This window comes from Rutidosis leptorrhynchoides, chromosome 10 (assembly GCF_046630445.1).
Source record: "Rutidosis leptorrhynchoides isolate AG116_Rl617_1_P2 chromosome 10, CSIRO_AGI_Rlap_v1, whole genome shotgun sequence".
Lineage (NCBI taxonomy): Eukaryota > Viridiplantae > Streptophyta > Magnoliopsida > Asterales > Asteraceae > Rutidosis > Rutidosis leptorrhynchoides.
This window is the reverse complement of record NC_092342.1, coordinates 167,513,856-167,539,812: the sequence shown is the minus strand read 5'-3', so window position 1 is coordinate 167,539,812 and position 25,957 is coordinate 167,513,856. Positions and strand designations below refer to the sequence as shown.

The following is a 25,957-nucleotide window of genomic DNA, read 5'->3' as shown; positions in this document are numbered from 1 at the left end:
ACAATTAAAGCATCGAGGGGCACCCTCTCTAGAACCACCATTCTTCATGCTACTGATGCATTCCGTTGTACTTTTGGATTTCTTGCTCAAAACACTAGTGGCCTCAAACTTCCTTTTACCCGAATTTTGATCCACCTTCTTGGGTGCATGTGATTCAAAACCCTTGGCCACATCAAATAGTCTAGCGAAAGAATTCACGTGACCGAGGCTAATATTTTCATGTAAATTCTCATTCAAAGCTCCATAAAAAACTTTCCATTAGCAACCAGTCACTCCCGACGTATTCAGGGCAAAATCGTACCTTCGCGAAGAAAGTAGCCTTGAGAGTATTTAGGTCCATAGATCCCTGTTGCATATTTCGTAACCCCTGTAACCTCATAAGATTGGCTTGAGTTCGGAATTCTTTGAAAAATCCTTTTTGAAATCCTCCCAAGACAACCTAACGGTTTTTTCTTCACCATGCATATCAATTCTATCGTAAAACCAAGTTTTAACGGCTCCCCTGAATAAACTTGTAGCAAGCCTCGTCCTTTTTTATGGAGGGCATTCGCTAGTTCGGTAACACCCCTCGATATCCGATACCTACCTCGTGCTTTTCAAGGTGTCTGGGTCCCCCTCATAGGTAGGAGATTTAGTTAGCACGAAGTTCTTGTAACTAAACTCCTTCTTGTTAGCATTATCTTGGACCTCGTGATTATGAGGACCCTCTTCTTCACCTCCTTTAACTTGAGGTTTGGAAAACCTCTCCTAGAACTTGGTTTTAACCTCCGCTTAAATTTGTTGCTTAACAATATTCACAATCTCATCATTGATTGCTTCACTAAAATCTTCCTTAACTTTGTTGGTGAAAACTTCGGAGTAGTTTTCCAATGAGGACTCAGTTCTACTAGTCAATTCCTCATCGGGACTAGGATTCCCTTGACTTTGTCCGCTTCGAACCTTCATGCTGAAGATTTCACAAGGTTAAGTACACACTAGAGATAAATAAACACAAACCCACCTTACTCAACACTCGTCGTACTTCGTTCACTTGACACTGTGTGCACACGTAGTAGTGGTGGCCAAGCACTATTACAATTTCACCACGTATCAAACTCATTGATACCACAAGTTTCTTGCTCGATGTCATACATACACAACATAATCACACTCTAGTTAGTTCACATGTATAATAAAGCACTAACTATCCCGGTCCAAACCGCATTCATACATGTCCCACAACATGATGCACATAATCAAGTCTAAGTCTAGGCACCTATCTTAAAGCCACCTAGATCTCTTAGACCATGCTCTGATACCACTTGAACCGAATCAAACACGTTTGCAAAAAGTGGACCAATTTTGTTTACTGAAGACATGCGCGTTGAGCAAATTACTTGTGCATCGCGCAAATTACTTGCGCGTCGCACTTTTACACGTATTCTCGAAACATTCATTTGAACCAGTCCCATGTACCAACACCAGCTCAACTGCGTGTCATGCAAATACATTGCGCGTGCCGCAATAACACTGACTCTGAAGTCAGTAGCTAGTAAGCTGGTGCACCATTTCAAAATATTTACTAAGTATTGGAAATGACCCAAAACACATCAAAATTGACCCAAACTTGTTTAAACACCATTATCACTTCCAAATCGGGTTCAAGTTACTATTTCAAACATAGTTGATTCATAAAATAGGTTCGGCGACCCATTACAACAAAGTGTCAATTTCGACCCCGTTACATTAACTAAGACACAAATGTGTTTGATCTTCAGAACCAATCTACCCATATAAAAGTCTCCAAAATCGCAAATCCCACAAGCCAGTAAGCAAGCTCACTAGTCCACATTCTTACCCTTGTCCTTTAATGCGCTAGAATCTATAAAAAGAATAAACAACGAGAGGTAAGCAATTCGCTTAGTGAGTGCAACAATTACATGCATACATATATAACCCACTTACTTCCACATACTTATACAAACCAAGCATACAAGTCTAGCATCTCAAATTAACAAGTTGTCACAATACGTCATGCTAGATAAACAACACATAATACGATTAGCAATAACAACACATAGCAATATGTATCCATATTCACACAAACACGTGAATGGTACTCGTAATGACCATCGGTACTTGCAACGACCATTAGTGTACACGAACGCACAATATAACACTAACCCCAATGGTGGTGTCGAACACACGAACTAAAGTGACCAATGTAATTGACCGCACCCACCCGTCACGCACATGTTAAGTTGATATGAACGCACGATTTTCACCATTGCACATGATGTGGTATCGAACACTTGAACTTGAGCGAATCTTTTACATGGATAACACTCTAGTGAAAGCTCACGCCCGAAAATCACTAAACCACATCCCACAAACAAGCAAGGAAATTATATACACATATATATAATTATCCCACTCACCTAGGTCCTTAGGAGTAGTTAACAAGCTAAGCTCTGAATCAACCGATATGCAATAATACACACGAAAAGCTATAATCAACTTAGCTTACAACCCAAAACACCCGCAAGTTCACTTTCAACCCAAATTGCACTTGAACACCAAAGCTAGGTCAAAACCCATGACCATAGTCACTTAATCACTAGTAGCTAGTGGCTAAGCTTAAACCTTACCAATTAGACACATAATCAAGTAATTGAAGTACCAATTTACAAATAACCCATTTTGACCCATTTTAAAGGTCAAGACTCAAGACTAGGGTTACAACTACTTGATACAACACCACAATCACTTTTCTCACAAATTTCTAGTGATTATACAAGCACAAGTTAGACATAAACTTACAAATTCGTCATTTAAAACCCTAGGTTTCAATTTAGGGTTCACATACCCATATTACACATCAAGAACCCTTATTTCACAAGAAATTGGGTTTTAAACTCAACATAAACCCAAACCCTAACCCAAACTCGAAATTAAACAACTTAAATTCGGATTTAGCTTTTTCAATTTGGTGTTGAACAAGTTTCTTCTTCATAAAAACCAAGCTCTGTCACTCTAGCTCTTTTTTCTCACTAAGTGCAAGTGTTTGAAGATAAAATGAGCTAAGGAAATGTTCCAGATCAGTTTTGCCGTGCAGGCTGAGCAGGGGCTTACATATCAAAATGGTTGCAATTACCTCTGGCCTACCAAAAGATGCATTCACAAGTATTATGAAATCAGGTGAGTTTATATTTATTCTTTTCGGTACCTTCTTTTAGCTTACGTTGAGTTTGTTGTTCATATGAACTTGCCAATTGAAGATGATACATCACAATTTATAATAATTAATCAAGTGAGTAGTTTTAGAAAAACTTATTACCCCCAAGAAAAATTAATGGTTGAATATAGACCTCATTGTTTCAGAGTGGGAACGATTTAGAGAAAAATCAACTTTTACTCTATTTTAGTTTGAGATTGGCTGAATTGTAACATAAAGAAAATACTTGATAATGTAGTATCGCTTACTCTAATCTATGTGTCATATTGGTATGTTGTCCAATCGTTTGATAACCAAGGATTTCTTGACTTCAGGGTGACCAAGTTCTTAAGAATTGTAAATGTCATAAGCGTTAATGGGATTCAAATCATCTTATACTCGGAACTCCTTTTACTTCAGTTCACACTATGTAATTTATAGTATGTGCTAGAACCACATTTGATGCACATAAAAAAACTCATCATTATTCTATAAAATTTCTTTTTTCAACATGTAACTGATGCGTAATTATGACTTTAAAAACGTAATTTAGAAAAAGCTTTCTTCATCCAACAGATCTGAACACGAAACCCCCAATTTGTAACAGTAACACCTTTAAAACAGAGTATAAAACTCTGAAATAAGAACACAAAGGGATAAAGAATTTAAACCCCAAATTGATAAAGATACCACCACAATAAGAGATCTAGAAACACTCCAAACCTTCAACTACAGCTAATAAAGATTCCACCACAACTATAATATCAGATATGAAGATTTGGATTTCACCACAATGTTTGATAAAGTAACACCACAAACACTGATAAAGAAACCACTCTTAGCCACCAGAATCAAAGATTCATAAATACACAGAGATTTTGTAAATAGATAAGCTCTATCAAACTTTCATTCATTCATCAACTGAGTTTTACAATTACAAGAGCTCTCTATTTATAGGAGAAGCATAACAGATACTTTCTAGATAAGACAAAAACATAAAAAGGAAATGGAGACAAAAAGGACAAACAATTACAAATTAGCCAATAAGAGTAAAGGACACAATCTGCAAAAGCCTGCCATTTGATAGTGCTCATCCCATGATAAAAAAGCATCAAATGATAGACAAGAATCTTCCTTGGACAGGTCAACATTCTAGAACAGCCACACACACGTGTTAAGCACATGACTTGGCCTGATTATTAAAAAGCATAAGATAAACTTTGAATCTTATCAGCAAGTTTTCCTTTTAGAATGAAAACAACGTCGCGTTCTGGTTGTACTAAAGTTCATCTTGCAGGTTGAACTAGCTTTATAGACTGCGTAAAACTTTGGTGGTTGAACTAAGGACATTTGCTGGTTGAACTAAAGTGTATTTGCTGGTCCGGCTAGCTGGTTCTTCTTCGTAGCTGGCTTGCCTTCAACTATCAAAGACTTTATTCATGAAAACTTAACTATTTCAGTTTAAGGACAGAAGTAGGGTAACCCCTGAGCCTCTTGAACCAGCTCCAAAAACACTTAGGTGATAATAAAGAGATGGCAACACAACCATTGCTTGACCAGATTCAGGTGTAACATCTTTTAAGCTTGTGTTGGTTGTGTTGATGGTCACATTGCCCAGCTCACCCGCATCATCCTCCCCCTCTAAAAATGAACTTGACCTCAAGTTCTCGAGGTTGTCATCTTCTAAGTAAGGCATCAAATCACCCACATTAAAAGTGCTAGATACAGCTGTATCACCAGGCAGGTCGACCTTGTAAGCATTATCACCAACTTTTTCTAACACTTTGAAAGGACCCTCAGCTCTTGGCATCAACTTGTTATTTCTTTTTGCTGGGAATCTTTCCTTCATTAGATGAATCCAAACAAGATCACCAGAAATAAAAGTGGGCTGCTTTCTCTGCTGGTTAGCTTTAGCCTTGTATTGTTGGTTGGTCTTCTCAATTTTTGCCTTCACTTTTTCATACAGCTTCTTCATTTCTTTTGCCTTTTCTTATGCCTCAACACTTGCCTTAGGCTCAATTGCAAAAGGAACCAGGTCAATGGGTGTGAGTGGATTTACACCATAGCAGATTTTAAATGGTGATTTTCCAGTGGAGTAATTAGGTGCTATGTTGAAAGCAAATTCAGCATGTGCAAGCTTCAAATCTCACTCCTTCAAACTTTTCTTAACAAGAGTTCTTAGCAGCATTCCCACAGTTCTATTAGTAACTTCAGTTTGGCCATCAGTTTGGGGATGGTGAGAAGTGCTGGATAAAAGCACGAGGCGACCGGAGGGGAGGCGAGCGAAGTGAGCTTCTAAAAGTAACTTAAGAACTTGGTATCTCGATCAGACACAATGATTTTTGGCACTCCATGAAGACGAATAATCTCTTTAAAGAACAAGGCTGCAACGATAATGGCATCATTGTTTTTGTTGCGGGCTATGAAATAAGCCATTTTTGAAAATCTGTCAACAATAACCATAATTGAATCTTTTGGAATACACAATCTGCTGCCCTTGAATAGAAAACTATCATGTTTAACATAATCTCTTTTGAACTCAGCAGGTGAACAATTCAAAACTGGAGCAAAGTATGGATTAACTTCATATAACTCCTTAACAAATGAGAATCCAAGAACTCTATCCTCCAGAATTGACAACAAAGAATACATCCTTGATAGAGCATCAGCAACAACATTGGAAGTACCAGCCTTGTGTTTAGACACAAAGGTATACATCTGTAAGAATTCAACCCATTTTACATGCCTTGGATTTAGTTTGTGCTACCCATTAATGTACTTCAATGCTTCATGATCAGAAAAGAGAACAAATTGTCTTGGCTTCAAATAATGAGACCACTGATCAACAGCTCGAATGATGGCATAAAACTCTTTATCATAAGTTTTATAATTTAGTTTGGACCTACTTAGCTTTTCACTGAAATAAGCTACTGGTCTTCTTCCTTGCACAAGCACTGCTCCAATGCCAACACCACTAGCATCACATTCAAGTTCAAACAGCATATCAAATTTAGGCAAAGCAAGTATAGATGCTGAACTTAGCTTTTTCCTTCAATGATTCAAATGCTGATTTGGCAGAACTGGACCATTCAAATACCCCTCTCTTCAAGCAATCAGTAATTGGAGCAACAATTGTGGAGAAGTCTTTTATAAATCTTCTGTAGAATGAAGTTAAACCATGAAAACTTCTGACTTTAGTGATGGAAGAAGGACTAGGCCATGATCTGATTGCTTCTACTTTAGATGGATCTATTGAAATACCTTCTTCATAAATCACATATCCAAGAAACACTACTTTGCTAACAAAGAAATCACACTTCTCCAGCTTCCCATATAATTGATACTGCCTCAACAGCTCAAATACTTTTCTTAAATGATCCAAGTGTTCTTCTTTAGTTTTTGAGTACACTAGAATGTCATCAAAGTAAACAACCATAAACTGCCTAATAAGTGGCCTAAGCACTTCATTCATAAGTCTCATGAATGTGTTGGGTGCATTAGATAAACCAAAAGGCATAACCAGCCACTCAAATAACCCACCTTTGATCTTGGAAGATGTCTTTCATTCATCTCCTTCTTTCATGCGAATTCGATGATACCCACTTCTAAGATCAACTTTGGATAATACACAAGAACCATACAGATCATCTAGCATATCATCTAATCTAGATATGGGATACATATACTTGATGGTGATGTTGTTAATAGCTCTGCTATCTACACACGTTCTCATGGAACCATCTTTCTTTGGAACCAGCAAAGCGGATACTGAACAAGGACTCATGCTGGCTCTAACATACCCGTTTACAACCAGCTCATTAACTTGGTTTTCTAATTCTTTTTCTTCATGAGGAGAACATCGATAAGCTGCTTTGTTAGGAAGAACAGACCCAGGTACAAGATCAATTTGATGTTCAATACCCCTGATTGGTGGTAAACCAGCAGGTAATTCACTTGGGAACACATCAGCAAATTCGGATAATAATGGCTTTATCCGAGGTGGTACTTCATCATGCTAGTTCAACTCATCACTTTCAACCAGCAACAACAAATAAGCACCAGTACCACATTTTAACTCAGTATCAACTTCAGCTTGAGTCATAAACAAAGTTCTATCATTCTTAGTAGTAGGGTCAGCTCTAGGTATTTCACTAGGCTTTAAGAAGTGAGTGTGATCTTTTTACCATTCACATACAACGAGTAAGTATTTTGGTGTCCATTATGGTAGACGTACTTATCAAATAACCAAGGTCTACCAAGCAGAAAATGACAAGCATCCTTGGGAATAACATCACAAGTAATCTCATCCTAATAAACAGTACCAATAAAAAAATGAAACAGTAACTTGGCGAGTAACCATTATCACACTGCCTTGGTTAAGCCATTGAAGTTTGTAGGGATGAGGATGCTTCTTTGTATCCAGCTCTAGCTTTTCCGCCATGTGAGCAGATACTGCATTTGCACAGCTGCCTCCATCAACAATCAAGCTGCATACTTTGCCTTTGACTGTGCACCTTGAATGAAAGATATTTTCACGCTGGCTCTTATCTTCAATAGTCTCAGCTGAGTGCATTACCCTTCCAATCATCAAAAACTCTCCAATATCAGCAGCAACAAACTCTTCACTATTAGACTCATCATATGCTGGTTCAGTTTCAAAACCCCCTTCCAAATCCATGGCACTTGAAGCATTTCCTTCTATCATCTTTAGGATCAGCTACAACCTGCTCTTTACCTTTAATGGTTTTTGATGCTGCCTCATTATGCTTAGGCAGTATTGATGATTGACCTTCATAGGCAGCATGGCTGGCTTTGAATAAGACTTAAAATGGTTTTTCTTTTTTGCTTGTTTCTCTACTTGAATAGCCAGCTTACAAGCACTCTCAAAAGTCCATAGAGGTTGCATTTCAACTTGATCAGCAATAGAAGCATTTAAGCCTCCAACAAATCTTGCTATAGTGTGTTCTTTAGCTTCTTTGATATTAGTACGAATTTTGAGCTGCTCGAACTCTCTGATGTAATCAACAACGTTCATACTGCCTTGCTTGAGTGTATTCATCTATAGATACAGATCTTGTTTGTAAGCTTGGGGAACAAATCTTTTTTGCATACACTCTTTTAATTTGGACCAGGTCTTGATGGTCTTCTTTCCTTCATATTGCCTTTCCCTTTTCAGATTATCATACCACATGGAAGCATACTTCTTTAATCTGATTACAGCAACTTTAAAGGCTTTTTTTATCATCATAACCTGATGCGTAATTATGACTTTAAAAATGCAATTTAGAACAATCTTTCTTCACCCAATAGATCTGAACACTAAACCCCCTATTTGTAACAGTAACAGTCCTAACACAGAGTATAAAACTCTGAAATAAGAACACAAAGGATAGAAGAATCTAAACTCCAAATTGATAAAGATACCACCACAATTAGAGATCTAGAAACACTTCAAATCTTCAACTACAGCTGATAAAGATTCCACCACAACTATAATATCATATATGAAGATTTGGATTTTACCACAATGTTTGATAAAGTAACACCACAAACACTGATAAAGAAATCACTCTTAGCTACCAGAATCAAAGATTCGTAAAGACACAGAGATTTTGTAAATAGATAAGCTCTATCAAACATTCATTCATTCATCAACTCTAAGTTTTACATTACAAGAGCTCTCTATTTATAGGAGAAGCATAATAGCTACATTCTAGATAAGACAAAAACATATAAAGGAAATGGAGACAAAAAGGACAAACAATTACAAATTAGCCAATAAGAGTAAAGGACACAATCTGCAAAGCCTGCTATTTGGTAGTGCTCCTCCCATGATAAAAAGCATCCAATGATAGACAAGAATCTTTCTTGGATAGCTCAACATTCTAGAACAGCCACACATACGTGTTAAGCACATGACTTGGCCTGGTTATTGAAAAGCATAAGATAAACTTTGAATCGTATTAGCAAGTTGGCCTTTTAGAATGAAAACAGCGTTGCGTGCTGGTTATACTAAAGTTTATCTTGCTGGTTGAACTAGCTTTATCGAGTGAGTAAAACTTTGCTGGTTGAACTAAGGACATTCGCTGGTTGAACTAAAGTGCATTTGCTGGTCTGGCTAGCTGGTTCTTCTTCGTTGCTGGCTTGCCTTCAACTATCAAATACTTTATTCATGGAAACATAAATACTTCAGTTTAAGGACTTAAGTAGGGTAACCCCTGAGCCTATTGAACCAGCTCCAAAAATACTTAGGTGATAAGAAAGAGATGGCAACACGACCATTGCTTGACCAGATTTGGGTATAACATCTTTTGAGCTTGTGCTGGTTGTGTGGCTGGTCACATTGCCCAGCTCACCTGCATCAGTAACGAATTCTCTGGCAGCAATGAGCGACCGTTCTGTTACTAGTTCAAATTACAAATCAAGCAAGCTAGTTATAAAAAATATGTAATTAAAGTTTTCTGAGTTTATATATACTACAAATTTAAGCTGGTGCATCGGGTCCTAACTACTTTCGATTTCTACAGTGCAAAGGGCCTACGTGGTCTTATCAAATTTCCTTAAAATTACTCCATTTGGAGATAGAAATATAATTCTTAATTATTAAATTGCTTTATTTCGCACATATATCACATAATACTGTATTATCTGTCTATAAATTATAAGCTATTGTTTCATAAAAGTATCAGCATAAGTTACAAACTAATTTGAAGTCACATATATTTAACCAAATAGGAATTCAAAATTTAACTATCATTTTTGATAAATCTATCACATATGTAGCATTAATTGGTATGTCAAAACATAAATTAAATAGAAAGTTGAATTCGATTATTGATAAAGTTAAAAGAGGCTTGCCAAGTGGAATGTTAACATGATTTCTATAGAAGGAAAATTCACTCTTGTTAAGTCGGTTATAGCTGCTCTTGTCACCCATTATATGTCTCTTTTCAAGATGCCAATTAATGTTATTAACACCTTGGAGTCCATTTATGTGTCCTTTTATAGGGTGTAAATGATAATGTTCGAAAGATTCATTGGGTTAATTACAGTCAATCCTTAATACTCTTGATAATGGTGGTTTTGGGATTGCTAGTATGAAGTCTTTTAATTTGGCCCTTGTATACAAGTGGAGATGCCTGTTTTACAAAATCCAAATGTGAATCGGGTAAAAGTAATTCATGTGATACATGGGTGTTGTGTGTTTTTTAAGATGTTTTTGTCTGAAGATCTGCGGACCATGTCTGAAAAGAAGATGTGATCTGAAGGTCTGTACGCTGAATAATGAAGTCTGTTTGTTTATAGGTATGCAACATAGTTTAATTCTATATGCAGCACTTAGAAGCACATTTCTAAGTCTGCAAAGGCAGACATAATAAGACATAATTTTATCTTATGTCTTCAGAAAAACAAACTGTCTGCAGTAAAAATGTCCGCGGGCGCGTAGACATAAGACATAATAAGGTCTGTAGACAGGAAAACAAACAAAACCATGGTGTCAACTATAGAGGCAATCTGCCTCTTTCTATCGGCTCTTATGGCACTTGGGCTGTTATTTTTAAATCTGTTGATGCTCTTCATTCCAACCAGCTGTTTCTCCATACTGATTAGTGAATAGAAATGGGTAATGGCCTCACCTCCCTTTCCTGGTTATACCAGCTAGACACTAATAAATTTAAATCTGTTGCCTCTCGATGGTGTAATGGTCGATGAGTTTGGTCATGGAGACCTGATTGGGTGGTGTTTAACTTTTTCAACTCTATAATCTTTGTTCTATGCTTTCTTCCATTAGTCTTTCAAGTGAAATGGATGATCTTTATCCGATTAATTAGTGCAGGTTTATCCCCATTAGAATCAATGTATGTATTTGGAGACTCCGTTTACATCGACTTCCTACTAAAGACAACCTAGAAGACCATAAAATTGAAGTATTTTATCCCGTTTGTGTGATGTATGATCTTGCCATAGAAAATTAAAATCATTGCTTCATTTGGTGTTGCATCAGCAAGTAAATATGGGAAAATATTAGCTTTTGGCTTGATGTTCCTCTTCCTTCCTGGACATGTGTTTACGAGATTTAGTCTTGGGTGCACGGTTCTCCTTTTTCGAGTACTTAGAGAATAGTTTTTAGAGTGATCGTTAATGATACGCATAATGATCCATCTCAAAAACCGGCAAGCATCTCGGCAAAGATCCTACCCGGCATCGCACATCCCGGAATACGGACCCTTTTCCCGACATCCATTCGACGACATCTCAGCAACTTTACCACGCCGGGCGAATGGCTAGACTGAGAGCTCAGATGACATACACATAACCGGCATCATGCAGCTAGTCATGATAATTATAACCGTAAAGAAACACTTGGAATAAATAGGAAGCAAAACCTCCCCGGCTAGACTAAGAGCACCGTGATGCCTTAACCGGAACCGACACGCCGCTGTTACCGTCACCACTTCTCGGTTCGGTATTCCAAACCGGCATAAAGATACCCTCCGTGAACAAGCAAGCTGTCCCGAAGAAAGTGCATTGTCCCGGAATAGACACTTCATCCCGGAACCAGTACTTGACAACGGAACAAGCATGCAAGCAAGTTGCATGCCACGTCAGCCTGCAAATCTAGAAAAGTTTGTCAGGATCTGTTATTCCCATGAAAAGGATAGGTGCCACGTCACCCCTCGGGATTAGCAAAGTTCATTCCAACCATGAAAGGGACATGTGTCACGTCATCATTCCCTCCTTAACATCTATAAATATGCAAACAAGATCTTTCATTTGGATAACACTGGATGCATTAATGTTACTCTGCTCAAATCAATTGCGATAGCATTACTCCAGTCGTTAACTCAATTTTGATCAACGCTCCGATCATCATCGGAGCCAATCTTCACTCTAAGATATTAACTTATTCGATTCCGATCGAATAAGGTTAATTCAATCGATTGTTTTACGCCCTTGGAATCCAGATTTCAAACCGGGGTTTGTATAATTATTGGAGTTAAAACATTCGACTTACTCTTTTTCCAAAATCAAGCACTCAAACCCGAAATATATTTACCATAACAATTTTGGTTTGATCAAATGGCGCCACCTAAAGGTACGAACAACACAGTGAAACCAAGTAGCGAAACGGCAAGCAATAAAGGAACGAACGACGACGTTCAACCACCTGTGAATAAAGGAAACTCACCACCGGTGGAGCCACCTCAACCTCAAAAACAATCAATCGCTCACATTCACTCCGGTGACGCGTCGGGAGACGAGATGAATGTCTCTGACGATGACGAGGACACACTCGAGGGATTACCACTCGGTGGAGATAGGTTGAAGCTCGGCACTCTTGGTCTTAAAACTGGTGGTTCAAGAGGCATCGGATCGTCTCATAACGACACCGATATGACCACCAAAATGATCTCAGCCGATGTCGAGAAACAAGTGAACGAAAAGCTAAAGTTCATGCTGAACGATAACAGTCTAGCAGAGAAGCAGCAATCGCAAACTCTAGACGTTCTGAAAACCACCCCAATGTTAAACATCAGTGCGGGAAGAGAGGGTGTCATCAAAGCTACGGCGAACGCATGGCTGGCAGAACTACTCGTGCAGGCTGCGCTGCCAGCATACAAACACTCCCTGTCGTAACCCGCCGTCCAGGGGACTGCACTCGAAAATTAGTTCACCGTAATCACCAGTAACAAAGCAAAGCGACCGATTGAAATGTCAGCTACTAGCCAGAAGCTGTGCGAACGGATCGCTAGCTGCATACTCCATGCTAACATCCTCATACTGGTCACCTTGGGGGTGTATAATGGCACCACTGACCCAGACGATTTCTTGCAAATCTTTGAGGGTGCCATGAAAACCCAGCATTGGAGTGATGAGGTGGCGTGTCATCTCTTTCCGACGGTACTACAGTCGGCTGCCAGGGAGTGGTTTGCAAAGTAACCACCTAATGGAATCACATGCTTCGCAAACTTGCGAGAAAAGTTTCTCATACAATATCAGAACCTCCGCCGACACACGTATACAAACCTGTATGATCACGAAATCCCAATGTACCGGGGAGAGAAAATTGAAAGCTTCATCACAAGATATATGTTGGAGTGTCAAAAAATCCCTGGGCTCCCGAAAACGCAGCAAATTTCCGGATTCATAACATGCCTGGACAAAGATGCACACCCATCACTTGTCTCTGAACTCTGATGGAACATCTCAGGTACATTTACAGATGCCGTGATGGTAGCAAGGTAATACCAACACTCGAGGAGGGAGAGACGGGCTGGGTATCACCGGGAAGAGAAGAAAAGAAAGGAGGAGAGGAGAAGCTACGGCAGGCACCGCCATGATAGCAGCAGGCGCAGTGAAAGCCATCACAAAAACCATAACCGTCACGGCAAAACCCATGACAGCTACAGGCATGACAAGAGCAGCCGGAAACCATATGATAAAGTGTCACGACCCTACTTTTTCCATTATCTTTTTCAGTTATTTATTTAACGGCCGTTAACTGTTAGTGTGCCACGTTATTTCTATGACCTATATTATTATTTTTGTAATAATATATATATATATATATATATATATATATATATATATATATATATATATATATATATATATATATATATATATATATATATATATATATATATATATATATATTAATTATTATGTGTTATGTGAATATTTGTATTCATATTTTAAACTTATACGTTTCTACGTCTCGCGGATTTCCATCCGGCGAATCTTTTTGGTTTTCAAACCAACGGTCGAGTTTTTGGGACATTTAAATCCTAAATATTTTAAATATGATATTTTAAGATCATATTATTATATAGTGTAATTATATTTATTTTTCGTCGCACGTTTGTTATCTTTCCGAATTTTTAATCGCGTAAGTGCGTTTTCGCGTTTCGGGACTCGTTCGGGCTTTCGGGCCATAAGTAACTTAACAATTAAGTGAGATGGCCAAGTGGGGCCCACCCACCCCTCATTTGGCCGAAACTCCAAGGGGAAGGAGTAATACTCCCTTGATTTTTATTTTTGGTTCATTATTTCAATTCCAATATTTATCAAAACCTAATCTTCTATTTTTGCTCTCCTCTCCCTCTCCCCTCTCCTTTGGCCATCGCCTAGATCACCACCATCATCATCATTCTTCAACAAAAAGCTTGCTTGGATCATCAATTAATTAACACCAACGCGTTCCTCGTTCCGTTCTCTACGCGATAACATCAAACGTTTCTCGATTAGGGTATAAACCCTAACCCTAGAATTTTCAATTTTTCATTTATTTTCTGTATTTTGATTATTATTTAGTAGTATGATGTTTGTGGATTATTGTAATGATGTTTGTATGCATAGATGTACTCATAATTGCATGTTTCGGTTTATAAAATTCTGGACAGCAGCTATTTCGTGTATTCTGGGTTTGTGACTGATATAAAAGTTAAAATAAACTATATAGATGAGTTCCTCTCATCAAGACATTAATTTTAGACTCCGAATTCATGTCGTTTCGATTCCCGGAGCCCTAGTTATGATCAAATTAGTATTTTGCAAAGATTGAATTGTGATATTGACATGAAACAGGTTTGGTCCGACTTTGTGACCATCCTTGGTGTCTTTAGGGTGTTTTAGTGTGTTAGGACTGATGGTGGGATGAACTTTCATGTTCGGGTCACCTAAATCCGAGCCACGGTTCACCCGTTATGACTAAAACACGGTTTTGAGAAAATTGAAGGTCCAAGTGGTGTCATGGTTGATTACCACGACTTGTGGACTGTTCTTGGTGTGTTCTTGAGTGCACCATTGTTTCGGGTGGTTTTAATAGGCGGAGATGCATATAAAGCTCGCCAGAAATCGATACCCGGGGCTCAAGATACGACCCGAGGAACTTTTGAATTAAAACTTATGATTAATTCTAAAACTTATGATAAAAATAATGAATTTCATTATTAATTAATTACTTATGATAAAATAAGTAATTATTATTATTTAAGACTTATGATATAAATATTTATTATATCATTTAATTATTATTTATGATTTAATTAACATTTTAATTTAACTTACGATTAATAATACTTTTATTATTATTGGAAAATACTTATGAAAAGTATTAATTTTATTTTATGAGAATATTATTATAAGACTTATAATAAAGATTAAATAATTATTTAATTATTATAAGACTTAATTATTATTTAATTATGATTTAATTATTAAATACTTATGATTTAATAATTATAATTAGAAACTTATGATATGGTTAATAATTCATTATTAATTAATAATACTTGTGATATGATTTAAAAATTTATTATTAATTAATAATACTTATATTATGATTAATATTTAATTAATTAATTAAATACTTATGATATATTAATTATATCACTTCAACTTATATTAACTTTAATAATTCATTTTATTTAATTAAACTTATGTTATGACTTAATTATACACTTTTAACTTTAATAAACATTATAACTTATGTTATTATTATAATTTACACTTTTCAAATTAATGTTGACTATGTTTGACCAAGGTTGACTTTTGAGTTGACTTTCGGTTGACTTTGACTTTCAGTTGACTTTTGTTGACTTTCTAAATAAGGAAACTTTCCTAACTTAAAAACTTTCTAAAAATAGAACTTTCTAAATTTGGAAACTTTCCAAAAATAGAAACTTTTCAAAAATAGAAACTTTCCAAAAATAGAAATTTTCCAAAAATAGAAACTTTTCAAAAATGAAAACCTGCTAAAAATAGAAACTTTCTATAAATAGAAAGTATGTGTTCGTACGCTGTTCCAGTCAAACTGATGCTTGCCGAGTATTGTTCTATGTCTACTTGCAACATGTACAATAGCTATCATACTAAGACTTGACCTAAGTTAGTTATTTATATCGACCTGCTTTATTTATAGGTCGGCGTTGTGATCGTTCCTGATCACTTTACTCTATTTGCTGTTCGCTTGTTTGTGTGGTTTCTTCAGTTGCTTTTAAGGTGAGTTATAGTCCCGTTTTTACATACTTTTCAAAGTATATTTTTGGGATGTGATTACATGCATTTTTATTTACGTTTAGACACAAGTAACAGTTAAAGTTAATTATTCATTGTGAGTTGGACAAAAATATTCCTTAGTCTGGTAACTGTAATCATTGGTTTCTACCGGTGAACGCGAATCCTACGGATAGATCTATCGGGTTTGACAACCCCATTTTGAGCTAGTCGCGCTAGCAATTTATAATCGGAATGTTTAGTACTTCGTAATTTGTTGTAGATACACTGTCCAAGTGTATATTTTTTTATTGTATTTGGCAAGGGTAAATAAAGGTTAAGTGGTTACCAGGTGGCTCATTGATAATGGAATAATGTTTAATGTTTTCTAACATTTTTTTTAAATCTTGTGGTCTAAAGTTTACTTATTATTTAAACCTATAATTCACTCAACCTTTGTGTTGACAGTTTACTTGCATGTTTTCACAGGTACTTGAGTTTTGTGATGCTTCCGCTGTGTTTAGAAGAGTCTGCATGCATTTGGGCAGATTTTATGAAATAACTTATGAAACTTAAGCTTGCATTCTATTTTTAGATAATTTAAACTTGTGGGTTTGTTGGCAAGGTTTTGTGTCAACTTTTGGTTTATTACTATGGTTGGTTGTTTTGAAACTACATATTTTGGTTTGTTTCCTTTTTGGGAAACTTTTGAAATAAAAGAATGCAACTTTGTTTATTTAATTCATTTAGGTCCGATCAAGCTGTGGGACCAACTGACGGATCCGTTATGTGTTTTGACGGGGTCGTCACATGTGGTATCAGAGCGTTGGTTGTAGGGAACTAGGCGGTCTTAATGTGGTCAACCCGTGGTTATTAGGGTGCATTAGAGTCTAGTCTACAGCCCGACCTTTTTGCTATAGCATTATTATGCATTTCATTTCGTATAAGTTATATTATTAGCTTTCATATCTTTTTGGTATGTGGTTTACGGTTTTGCTGTTTGCAGATGTCGACTTCGAGCGATAACTCTGTTGCTGCTCCTGCTCTACCGTCTCCTGCTATACGTCGTGCTAATCAACCAGAGATCGATGATCCTGTTCATTACTACATTTCTATCATTACTCATATGAACCGGGCTTATAATGAGGTGACACATATTAATGCCCTTAGTGATTGTTTGCGCACTTTGCCACATAATGAAGTTATGGACGAGATCCGTGCCGACATGGGTAACTTTATCACTTTCAAGCATAGGGTTAAGGATGCGAACAGTAAGCGTGATCGAGAAGTTAATGCTAAGTTCGAGGCTCTCGAGAGCACTGTTCGTGTGTTGAAGGAAGAGTTGGATGTTGTGAAAGGGAAGTTGTGTAAGTATGAGGATCCTGCTGAGACTCATGCTGGACCAGCTTATCACACCCGCTCTAAGCGAATGTGATGTGATTATTCATATTGATTATCTTTCATCAGACTTAATGTCCTTTTTATACATACATTTTGGGTTATGTACGGCGTTTTGCCGAGGATTTTATTAAGATTTTGTTATGGGATATTTTTCATTATGTATGGATGGTTATTTTTATGACATCTATTTTCATTATCATGTTTTATTTCTGATGTTGTGGCTCTTGGCATGTTATATTATGCGTAATATATGTTCATGTATGATAGGTGCTATGTATGTTGTATGATGTTATCATAAAATATGTATGCATGTGATGGTTATTTCTATAACAATCATAACTGTCATGTTATTACTCATAGTGTTTGTTAACTATTATTTATGATGGTTAATCTTTTCGTGTTTTGATCTATTCCTTTATGACACTAGTATTATTCTTGGTACTAACGGATGTGTTGTTCTATTTTGAAGATCATGCATCCAAGAGAGTCCACTGAAGCGCGTATGCAATGCCTGATCAACGAAGGAATTGCTGCTGCTATGGCAGCAAATGCTAATGTTAACGCCAATGTGAACAACAACCAGGTGGGATGCTCCCCCAAGAATTTTATGGCTGGTCGACCCCAAGAATTCAGTGGTACGGAAGGACCAATAGGGCTTACCCGTTGGTTCGAGAAGATCGAATCTATTTTCAGGGTCAGTCGGGTCCGTGAAGAGGACAAAGTTAGTTTCACTAGTTGCACTCTCAAGGATAGTGCCTTGACATGGTGGAACAATCTGGTTAGTAGCTTGGGAAGCGAAGTAGCTTATGGTTTGGCCTGGAATGATTTTAAGGAAAGATTGATCACCCGCTATAGACCTCGGGGTGAGCTTAAGAAGCTAGAGGTTGATCTCAAGAATTTGAAAATGCATGGCACCGAGTTAGATGCCTATGAACGAAGGTTTTTCGAGTTAACTTTGCTGTGTCCTAGGGTTTATGCGGATGAGGAAATCAAAATTGAGGCTTACATTGATGGTTTGTCCGAGAAGATTGAACACGGGGTTGAGTCTAGTGAACCCCAGACTATTGAGGCGGCTATGTCTATAGCCCACAAACTTAATGACAAGGTGTTGAGAAGAAGCAAGACTACAGTTGCTGAAACTAGTGAGGAGATTGTCAAGAAGGCTGATAATGGGAAATGAAAGTGGGATAACAACCGCAATCAAAACCAAAATCAGCAGAAGAAATAGGATACCTCAGGTGCTAACAACAGAAATCAGCGTGTGTGTCCTCGTTGCTATAAACCTCATGATGGTTACTGCACAGTTACTTGCAAGAGGTGTTCCAAATAGGGACACATTGCTAAAGATTGTACAGTGCTTTTACCGAGTTTTACTACTCCCGCGGCTGGTGGTAACAATAATAATGTTGGTAATAGAGGTGGTAACGGTAGTGGTAATGGGAAATTGAATAATGGAGGTAATCAAAGGGTTTGTTATGAGTGTGGGAAGCCGGGGCATCTCCGAGATGCTTGTCCCAACAAGAAGACTGCTGAAACTGCACGCGGCTGAGCGTTCAACATTAATGCTAAGGATGCGGAGGAAGATCCTAAGCTTGTTACTGGTACGTTCTCAGTCAACGATTTATCAGTTTATGTACTATTTGATTCAGGGGCTGATTTAAGTTTCGTGTCGAGTAAATTAAGTCCGAGAATCAAAACGCCGTTAACTCCCTTAGACAATACTTATGTTGTTGAAGTAGCTAATGGTAAAGAACTTACTGCTAAGACTGTACATCATAAATGCAACATTAATCTGGGTGGTAGGGATTTTGAGATAGACTTGATACCGATTGAACTTGGTAGTTTTGATATTGTTATTGGTATTGATTGGTTATCTGCGAACCGTGCTGAGATCGTGTGTTATGATAAGGCTATTCGTATTACTGATGTGATTGGAGAGCCACTGATGGTCTTTGGAGATAAGAAATGCACACAGTTAAATCTTATTAGCTGTATGAAAGTTCATAAACATCTCCGTAAAGGCTGTCATGCTATTCTTGCTCATGTTGTTGATCCTAGTAAGGAAGTGAAGAACGGTGATGACGTTCACATTGTTAGGGATTTTCCCGAGGTGTTTCCCGATGACTTACCTGGCCTTCCGCCGCAACGCGCGGTAGAATTTCAAATTGATCTTGTTCCCAGCGCTGCTCCTGTAGCACGTGCTCCTTATCGTCTTGCGCCTTCCGAACTTCAAGAATTGTCGAGTCAACTCCGTGAGTTGTTAGACAAAGGTTTTATTCGTCCTAGTTCGTCCCCTTGGGGAGCTCCCGTTCTGTTTGTTAAGAAGAAGGATGGTTCTTTCCGTTTATGCATTGATTATCGTGAACTGAATCAGCTCACTGTTAAAAATCGTTATCCTCTACTGAGAATTGATGATCTGTTCGATCAGCTTCAGGGTTCTTCATTTTATTCAAAAATTGATCTTCGTTCTGGCTATCATCAGTTGCGTGTTAAAGAATCTGATGTTTCAAAAACTGCTTTTCGCACCCGTTACGGTCACTTTGAATTTCTTGTTATGCCGTTCGGATTGACAAATGCACCTGCTGTGTTCATGGACCTCATGAACCGTGTGTGTAGACCCTATCTGGACAAGTTCGTTATTATTTTCATCGACGACATCCTTATCTATTCTAAGAGTGATGAAGAGCACGAAGAACACTTGAGGTTAGTGCTTGATTTGTTAAAGAAAGAAGAGTTGTACGCTAAGTTCTCTAAGTGTGCTTTTTGGTTAAGAGAAGTTCAGTTCCTTGGTCATATTGTTAATAAACAGGGAATACAAGTTGATCCTGCTAAAATTGAGGCGATTGAAAAGTGGGAAACCCCAAAAACTCCTACTCAGATTCGTCAGTTCTTAGGGTTGGCAGGTTACTATCGAAGGTTCATTCAGGATTTCTCTCGTATTGTGAAACCTCTGACTGCTTTAACGCATAAGGGGAAGAAGTATGAGTGGAAGGATGAACAAGAGAATGCTTTTCAGATTTTGAAGAAGAAGTTGACTACCGCTCCGATTTTGTCACTACCGCAGGGTAATGACGATTTTTTGTTTATTGTGATGCATAGCGACAAGGCTATGGTTGCGTTTTGATGCAACGAAAGAAGGTTATTGCGTATGCATCACGATAGTTGAAGATTCATGAACAGAACTATACAACTCATGATTTAGAGTTGGGGGCTGTTGTTTTTGCGCTTAAAATTTGGAGACACTATCTTTATGGTGTTAAGAGTACTGTGTACACCGATCACAAGAGTCTTCAACATATCCTCGATCAGAAACAGTTGAACATGAGATAACGAAAGGACAATATTATGGCTGATGCATTGAGTCGTAAAGAAAGGACTGAACCTCGCAGGGTTAGGGCCTTGAATATGACAGTTAGATCAAACCTCGTTAGGCAGATTCTTGAGGCACAACAAGAAGCCTTAAAGGAGGAGAATTTTGTGAAGGAGAATGTAGAAAAGGTAGCTAAGAAGTTTGAAGTACGAGCTGATGGTACTAGATATTTTGCGGGATGTCTATGGGTTCCGAAATTTGGAGGTCTTCGACAACTTGTTTTGGATGAGGCTCATAAGTCTAGATACTCTATTCATCCTGGTTCAGGAAAGATGTATCAGGATCTTAAGGAGCTGTATTGGTGGCATAATTTGAAAGGTGATGTAGCTAAATATGTGACTAAGTGTTTGACCTGTGCTAAGGTCAAAGCTGAACATCAAAAACCGTCTGGACTTTTGGTGCAACCAGAAATTCCCGAGTGGAAGTGGGAAGGTATCACTATGGATTTTATTACTAAGTTACCAAGAGTTTCGGGTGGCTATGATGCGATTTGGGTGATTGTAGATCGACTCACTAAGTCGGCTCACTTTTTGCCGATTAGGGAAACGGATTCGATGGAGAAACTCACCCGTTTGTATTTGAAAGAGATTGTTTCTAGGCATGGTGTTCCCGTGTCCATTATTTCCGACCGAGACAGGCAATTTGTGTTGAGGTTTTGGCGATCTTTACAGGAAGCCTTGGGTACTAGGTTGGATATGAGCACCGCTTATCATCCTCAAACGGACGGTCAAAGTGAAAGGACCATTCAGACATTAGAAGATATGTTGCGAGCGTGCATCATTGATTTTGGAAATGGGTGGGATAAATATTTGCCGCTAGCTGAGTTTTCTTATAACAACAGTTACCACGCAAGTATTAAAGCCGCACCGTTTGAAGCTTTGTACGGTAGGAAATGTAGGTCTCCTATTTGTTGGAATGAGGTTGAGGATGCTCAACTTACAGGTCCAGAGATTATTCACGAGACTACTGAGAAGATTGTACAAATTAAAGAAAGGTTGAGAACTGCTAGAAGTCGGCAAAAGAGTTATGCCGATAAGGGAAGGAAAGATGTTGAATTTCAAGTTGGTGATCGTGTTATGTTAAAGGTTTCGCCTTAGAAGGGCGTAATCCGTTTTGGTAAAAGGGGAAAGTTAAGTCCTCGTTTCGTGGGACCTTTTGAGATCATTGAAAGAGTTGGACCGGTGGCTTATCGTTTGAAATTGCCACAAGAACTCAGTGCTGTTCACGATGTTTTCCATATTTCGAATTTAAAGAAGTGCTTAGCTGAATTTGATCAGACTATTCCGTTGGAGGAACTTCAAGTTGATAAGCAATTGCATTTTATTGAGGAGCCTGTTGAAATCATGGACCGAGAGGTTAAGACTCTTAAACAGAGCAGAATTCCTATTGTTCGGGTCAGATGGAACGCTAGACGCAGTCCCGAGTTCACTTGGGAGCGTGAAGACCAGATGAAGCAGAAATACCCGCATTTGTTCCAAGATGCCGAGTCAACCCCTTCGCCTACTTAAATTTCGGAACGAAATTTCCGTAACGGGAAGGTACTGTCACGACCCTACTTTTTCAGTTATCTTTTTCAGTTATTTATTTAACGGCCGTTAACTGTTAGTGTGCCACGTCATTTCTATGACCTATATTATTATTTTTGTAATAATATATATATATATATATATATATATATATATATTAATTATTATGTGTTATGTGAATATTTGTATTCATATTTTAAACTTATACGTTTCTACGTCTCGCGGATTTCCATCCGGCGAATCTTTTCTCCCCTCTCCTTTGGCCGTCGCCTAGCTCACCACCATCATCATCTTTCTTCAACAAAAAGCTTGCTTGGATCATCAATTAATTAACACCAACGCGTTCCTCGTTCCGTTCTCTACGCGATAACATCAAACGTTTCTCGATTAGGTATAAACCCTAACCCTAGAATTTTCAATTTTTCATTTATTTTATGTATTTTGATGATTATTTAGTAGTATGATGTTTTTGGATTATTGTAATGATGTTTGTATGCATAGATGTACTCATAATTGCATGTTTTCGGTTTATAAAATTCTGGACAGCAGCTATTTCGTGTATTCTGGGTTTGTGACTGATATAAAAGTTAAAATAAACTATCTAGATGAGTTCCTCTCATCAAGACATTAATTTTAGACTCCGGATTCATGTCGTTTCGATTCCCGGAGCCCTAGTTATGATCAAATTAGTACTTTGTAAAGATTGAATTGTGATATTGACATGAACCAGGTTTGGTCCGACTTTGTGACCATCCTTGGTGTCTTTAGGGTGTGTTAGTGTGTTAGGACTGATAGTGGGACGAACTTTCATGTTCGGGTCTCCTAAATCCGAGCCACGGTTCACCCGTTATGACTTAAACACGGTTTTGAGAAAATTGAAGGTCCAAGTGGTGTCATGGCTGAATACCACGACTTGTGGACTATTCTTGGTGTGTTCTTGAGTGCACCATTGTGTCGGGTGGTTTAAATAGGCGGAGATGCATATAAGGCTCGCCAGAAATCGACACCTGGGGCTCACGATACGACCCGAGGAACTTTTGAATTAAAACTTATGATTAATTCTAAAACTTATAATAAAAATAATGAATTTCATTATTAATTAATTACTTATGATAAAAGAAGTAATTATTATTATTTAAGACTTATGATATAAATATTCATTATATCATTTAATTATTATTTATGATTTAATTAACATTAACATTTTAATTTAACTTACGATTAATAATACTTTTATTATTATTGGAAAATACTTATGATAAGTATTAATTTTATTTTATGAGAATATTATTATAAGACTTATAATAAAGATTAAATAATTATTTAATTATTATAAGACTTAATTATTATTTAATTATGATTTAATTATTAAATACTTATGATTTAATAATTATAATTAGAAACTTATGATATGGTTAATAATTCATTATTAATTAATAATACTTGTGATATGATTTAAAAATTTATTATTAATTAATAATACTTATATTATGATTAATATTTAATTAATTAATTAAATACTTATGATATATTAATTATATCACTTCAACTTATATTAACTTTAATAATTCATTTTATTTAATTAAACTTATGTTATGACTTAATTATACACTTTTACCTTTAATAAACATTATAACTTATGTTATTATTATAATTTACACTTTTCAAATTAATGTTGACTATGTTTGACCAAGGTTGACTTTTGAGTTGACTTTCGGTTGACTTTGACTTCCAGTTGACTTTTGTTGACTTTCTAAATAAGGAAACTTTCCTAACTTAAAAACTTTCTAAAAATAGAACTTTCTAAATTTGGAAACTTTCCAAAAATAGAAACTTTCCAAAAATAGAAACTTTCCAAAAATGGAAACCTGCTAAAAATAGAAACTTTCTATAAATAGAAAGTATGTGTCCGTACGTTGTTCCAGTCAAACCGATGCTTGCCGAGTATTGTTCTATGTCTACTTGCAACATGTACAATAGCTATCATACTAAGACTTGACCTAAGTTAGTTATTTATATCGACCTGCTTTATTTATAGGTCGGCGTTGTGATCGTTCCTGATCACTTTACTCTATTTGCTGTTTGGTTGTTTGTGTGGTTTCTTCAGTTGCTTTTAAGGTGAGTTATAGTCCCGTTTTTACATACTTTTCAAAGTATATTTTTGGGATATGATTACATGCATTTTTATTTACGTTTAGACACAAGTAACAGTTAAATTTAATTATTCATTGTGAGTTGGACAAAAATATTCCCTAGTCTGGTAACTGTAATCATTGGTTTCTACCAGTGAACGCGAATCCTACGGATAGATCTATCGAGTTTGACAACCCCATTTCTAGCTAGTCGCGTTAGCAATTTATAATCGGAATGTTTAGTACTTCGTAATTTGTTGTAGATACACTGTCCAAGTGTATATTTTTTTATTGTGTTTGGCAAGGGTAAATAAAGGGTTAAGTGGTTACCAGGTGGCTCATTGATAATGGAATAATGTTTAATGTTTTCTAACATTTTTTTTAAATCTTGTGGTCTAAAGTTTACTTATTATTTAAACCTATAATTCACTCAACCTTTGTGTTGACAGTTTACTTGCATGTTTTCACAGGTACTTGAGTTTTGTGATGCTTCCACTGTGTTTAGAAGAGTCTGCATGCATTTGGGCAGATTTTATGAAACAACTTATGAAACTTAAGCTTGCATTCTATTTTTGGATAATTTAAACTTATGGGTTTGTTGGCAAGGTTTTGTGTCAACTTTTGGTTTATTACTATGGTTGGTTGTTTTGAAACTACATATTTTGGTTTGTTTCCTTTTTGGGAAACTTTTAAAATAAAAGAATGTAACTTTGTTTATTTAATTCATTTAAGTCCGATCAAGCTGTGGGACCAACTGACGGATCCGTTAAGTGGTTTGACGGGGTCGTCACATAAAGGGTCCCTGATCGACAGCCTTTCCAAAACTCCAAGGGAGATACTGTTAACGGAACCCGTAAAGGCAAAGTTTACCCCTACGGCACCACTAGAAAAACGGGACGGTCAAAAGTCAAACAAGTATTGTGAGTTTCATGAGGACAATGGTCATGACATCGATGAATGTAAAGCATTAATACGTGAAATCATAGCTAAAATCAAGGCAGGAGAACTTAATCACTTGTTGTCAGGACGAAAGTTCAAAAAGGCTAATCCCAACAAAAAATGTAGTTGGCAAAAGGAAGACGGTAAGAAACGTGAGAAGGCGAAAGACAAAGTTGTCATTAACATGATCAATGTCGAGAAGGACGTGTTTGTCCCACAGAGCTCCTAGAAAGATGGTGCAGTCACATTCCCGGGACTACCGCCATAATACTCTTGGGATAAACCGGTGGTCATTACCGTCCTGATAGACGGGTTCCCGGTCAGCGAAATGTACACTGACACAGGAAGCGAAGTTGAGCTCTTATATGCTCATTGCCTTTCCCGGCTCCCAAAGTGT

At 37.1% G+C, this 25,957-nt stretch overlaps 1 protein-coding gene across 1 annotated transcript; it reads right to left on the bottom strand.

Annotated features, from left to right (window-relative positions):
- Positions 1 to 5,488: 5,488 nt before the first annotated feature.
- On the bottom strand, positions 5,489 to 5,911 carry LOC139870714 (uncharacterized). Its single transcript, XM_071858497.1, has one exon. It carries the CDS (start codon positions 5,909 to 5,911, stop codon positions 5,489 to 5,491), a length of 423 nt encoding a protein of 140 aa, XP_071714598.1.
- Positions 5,912 to 25,957: the final 20,046 nt, after the last annotated feature.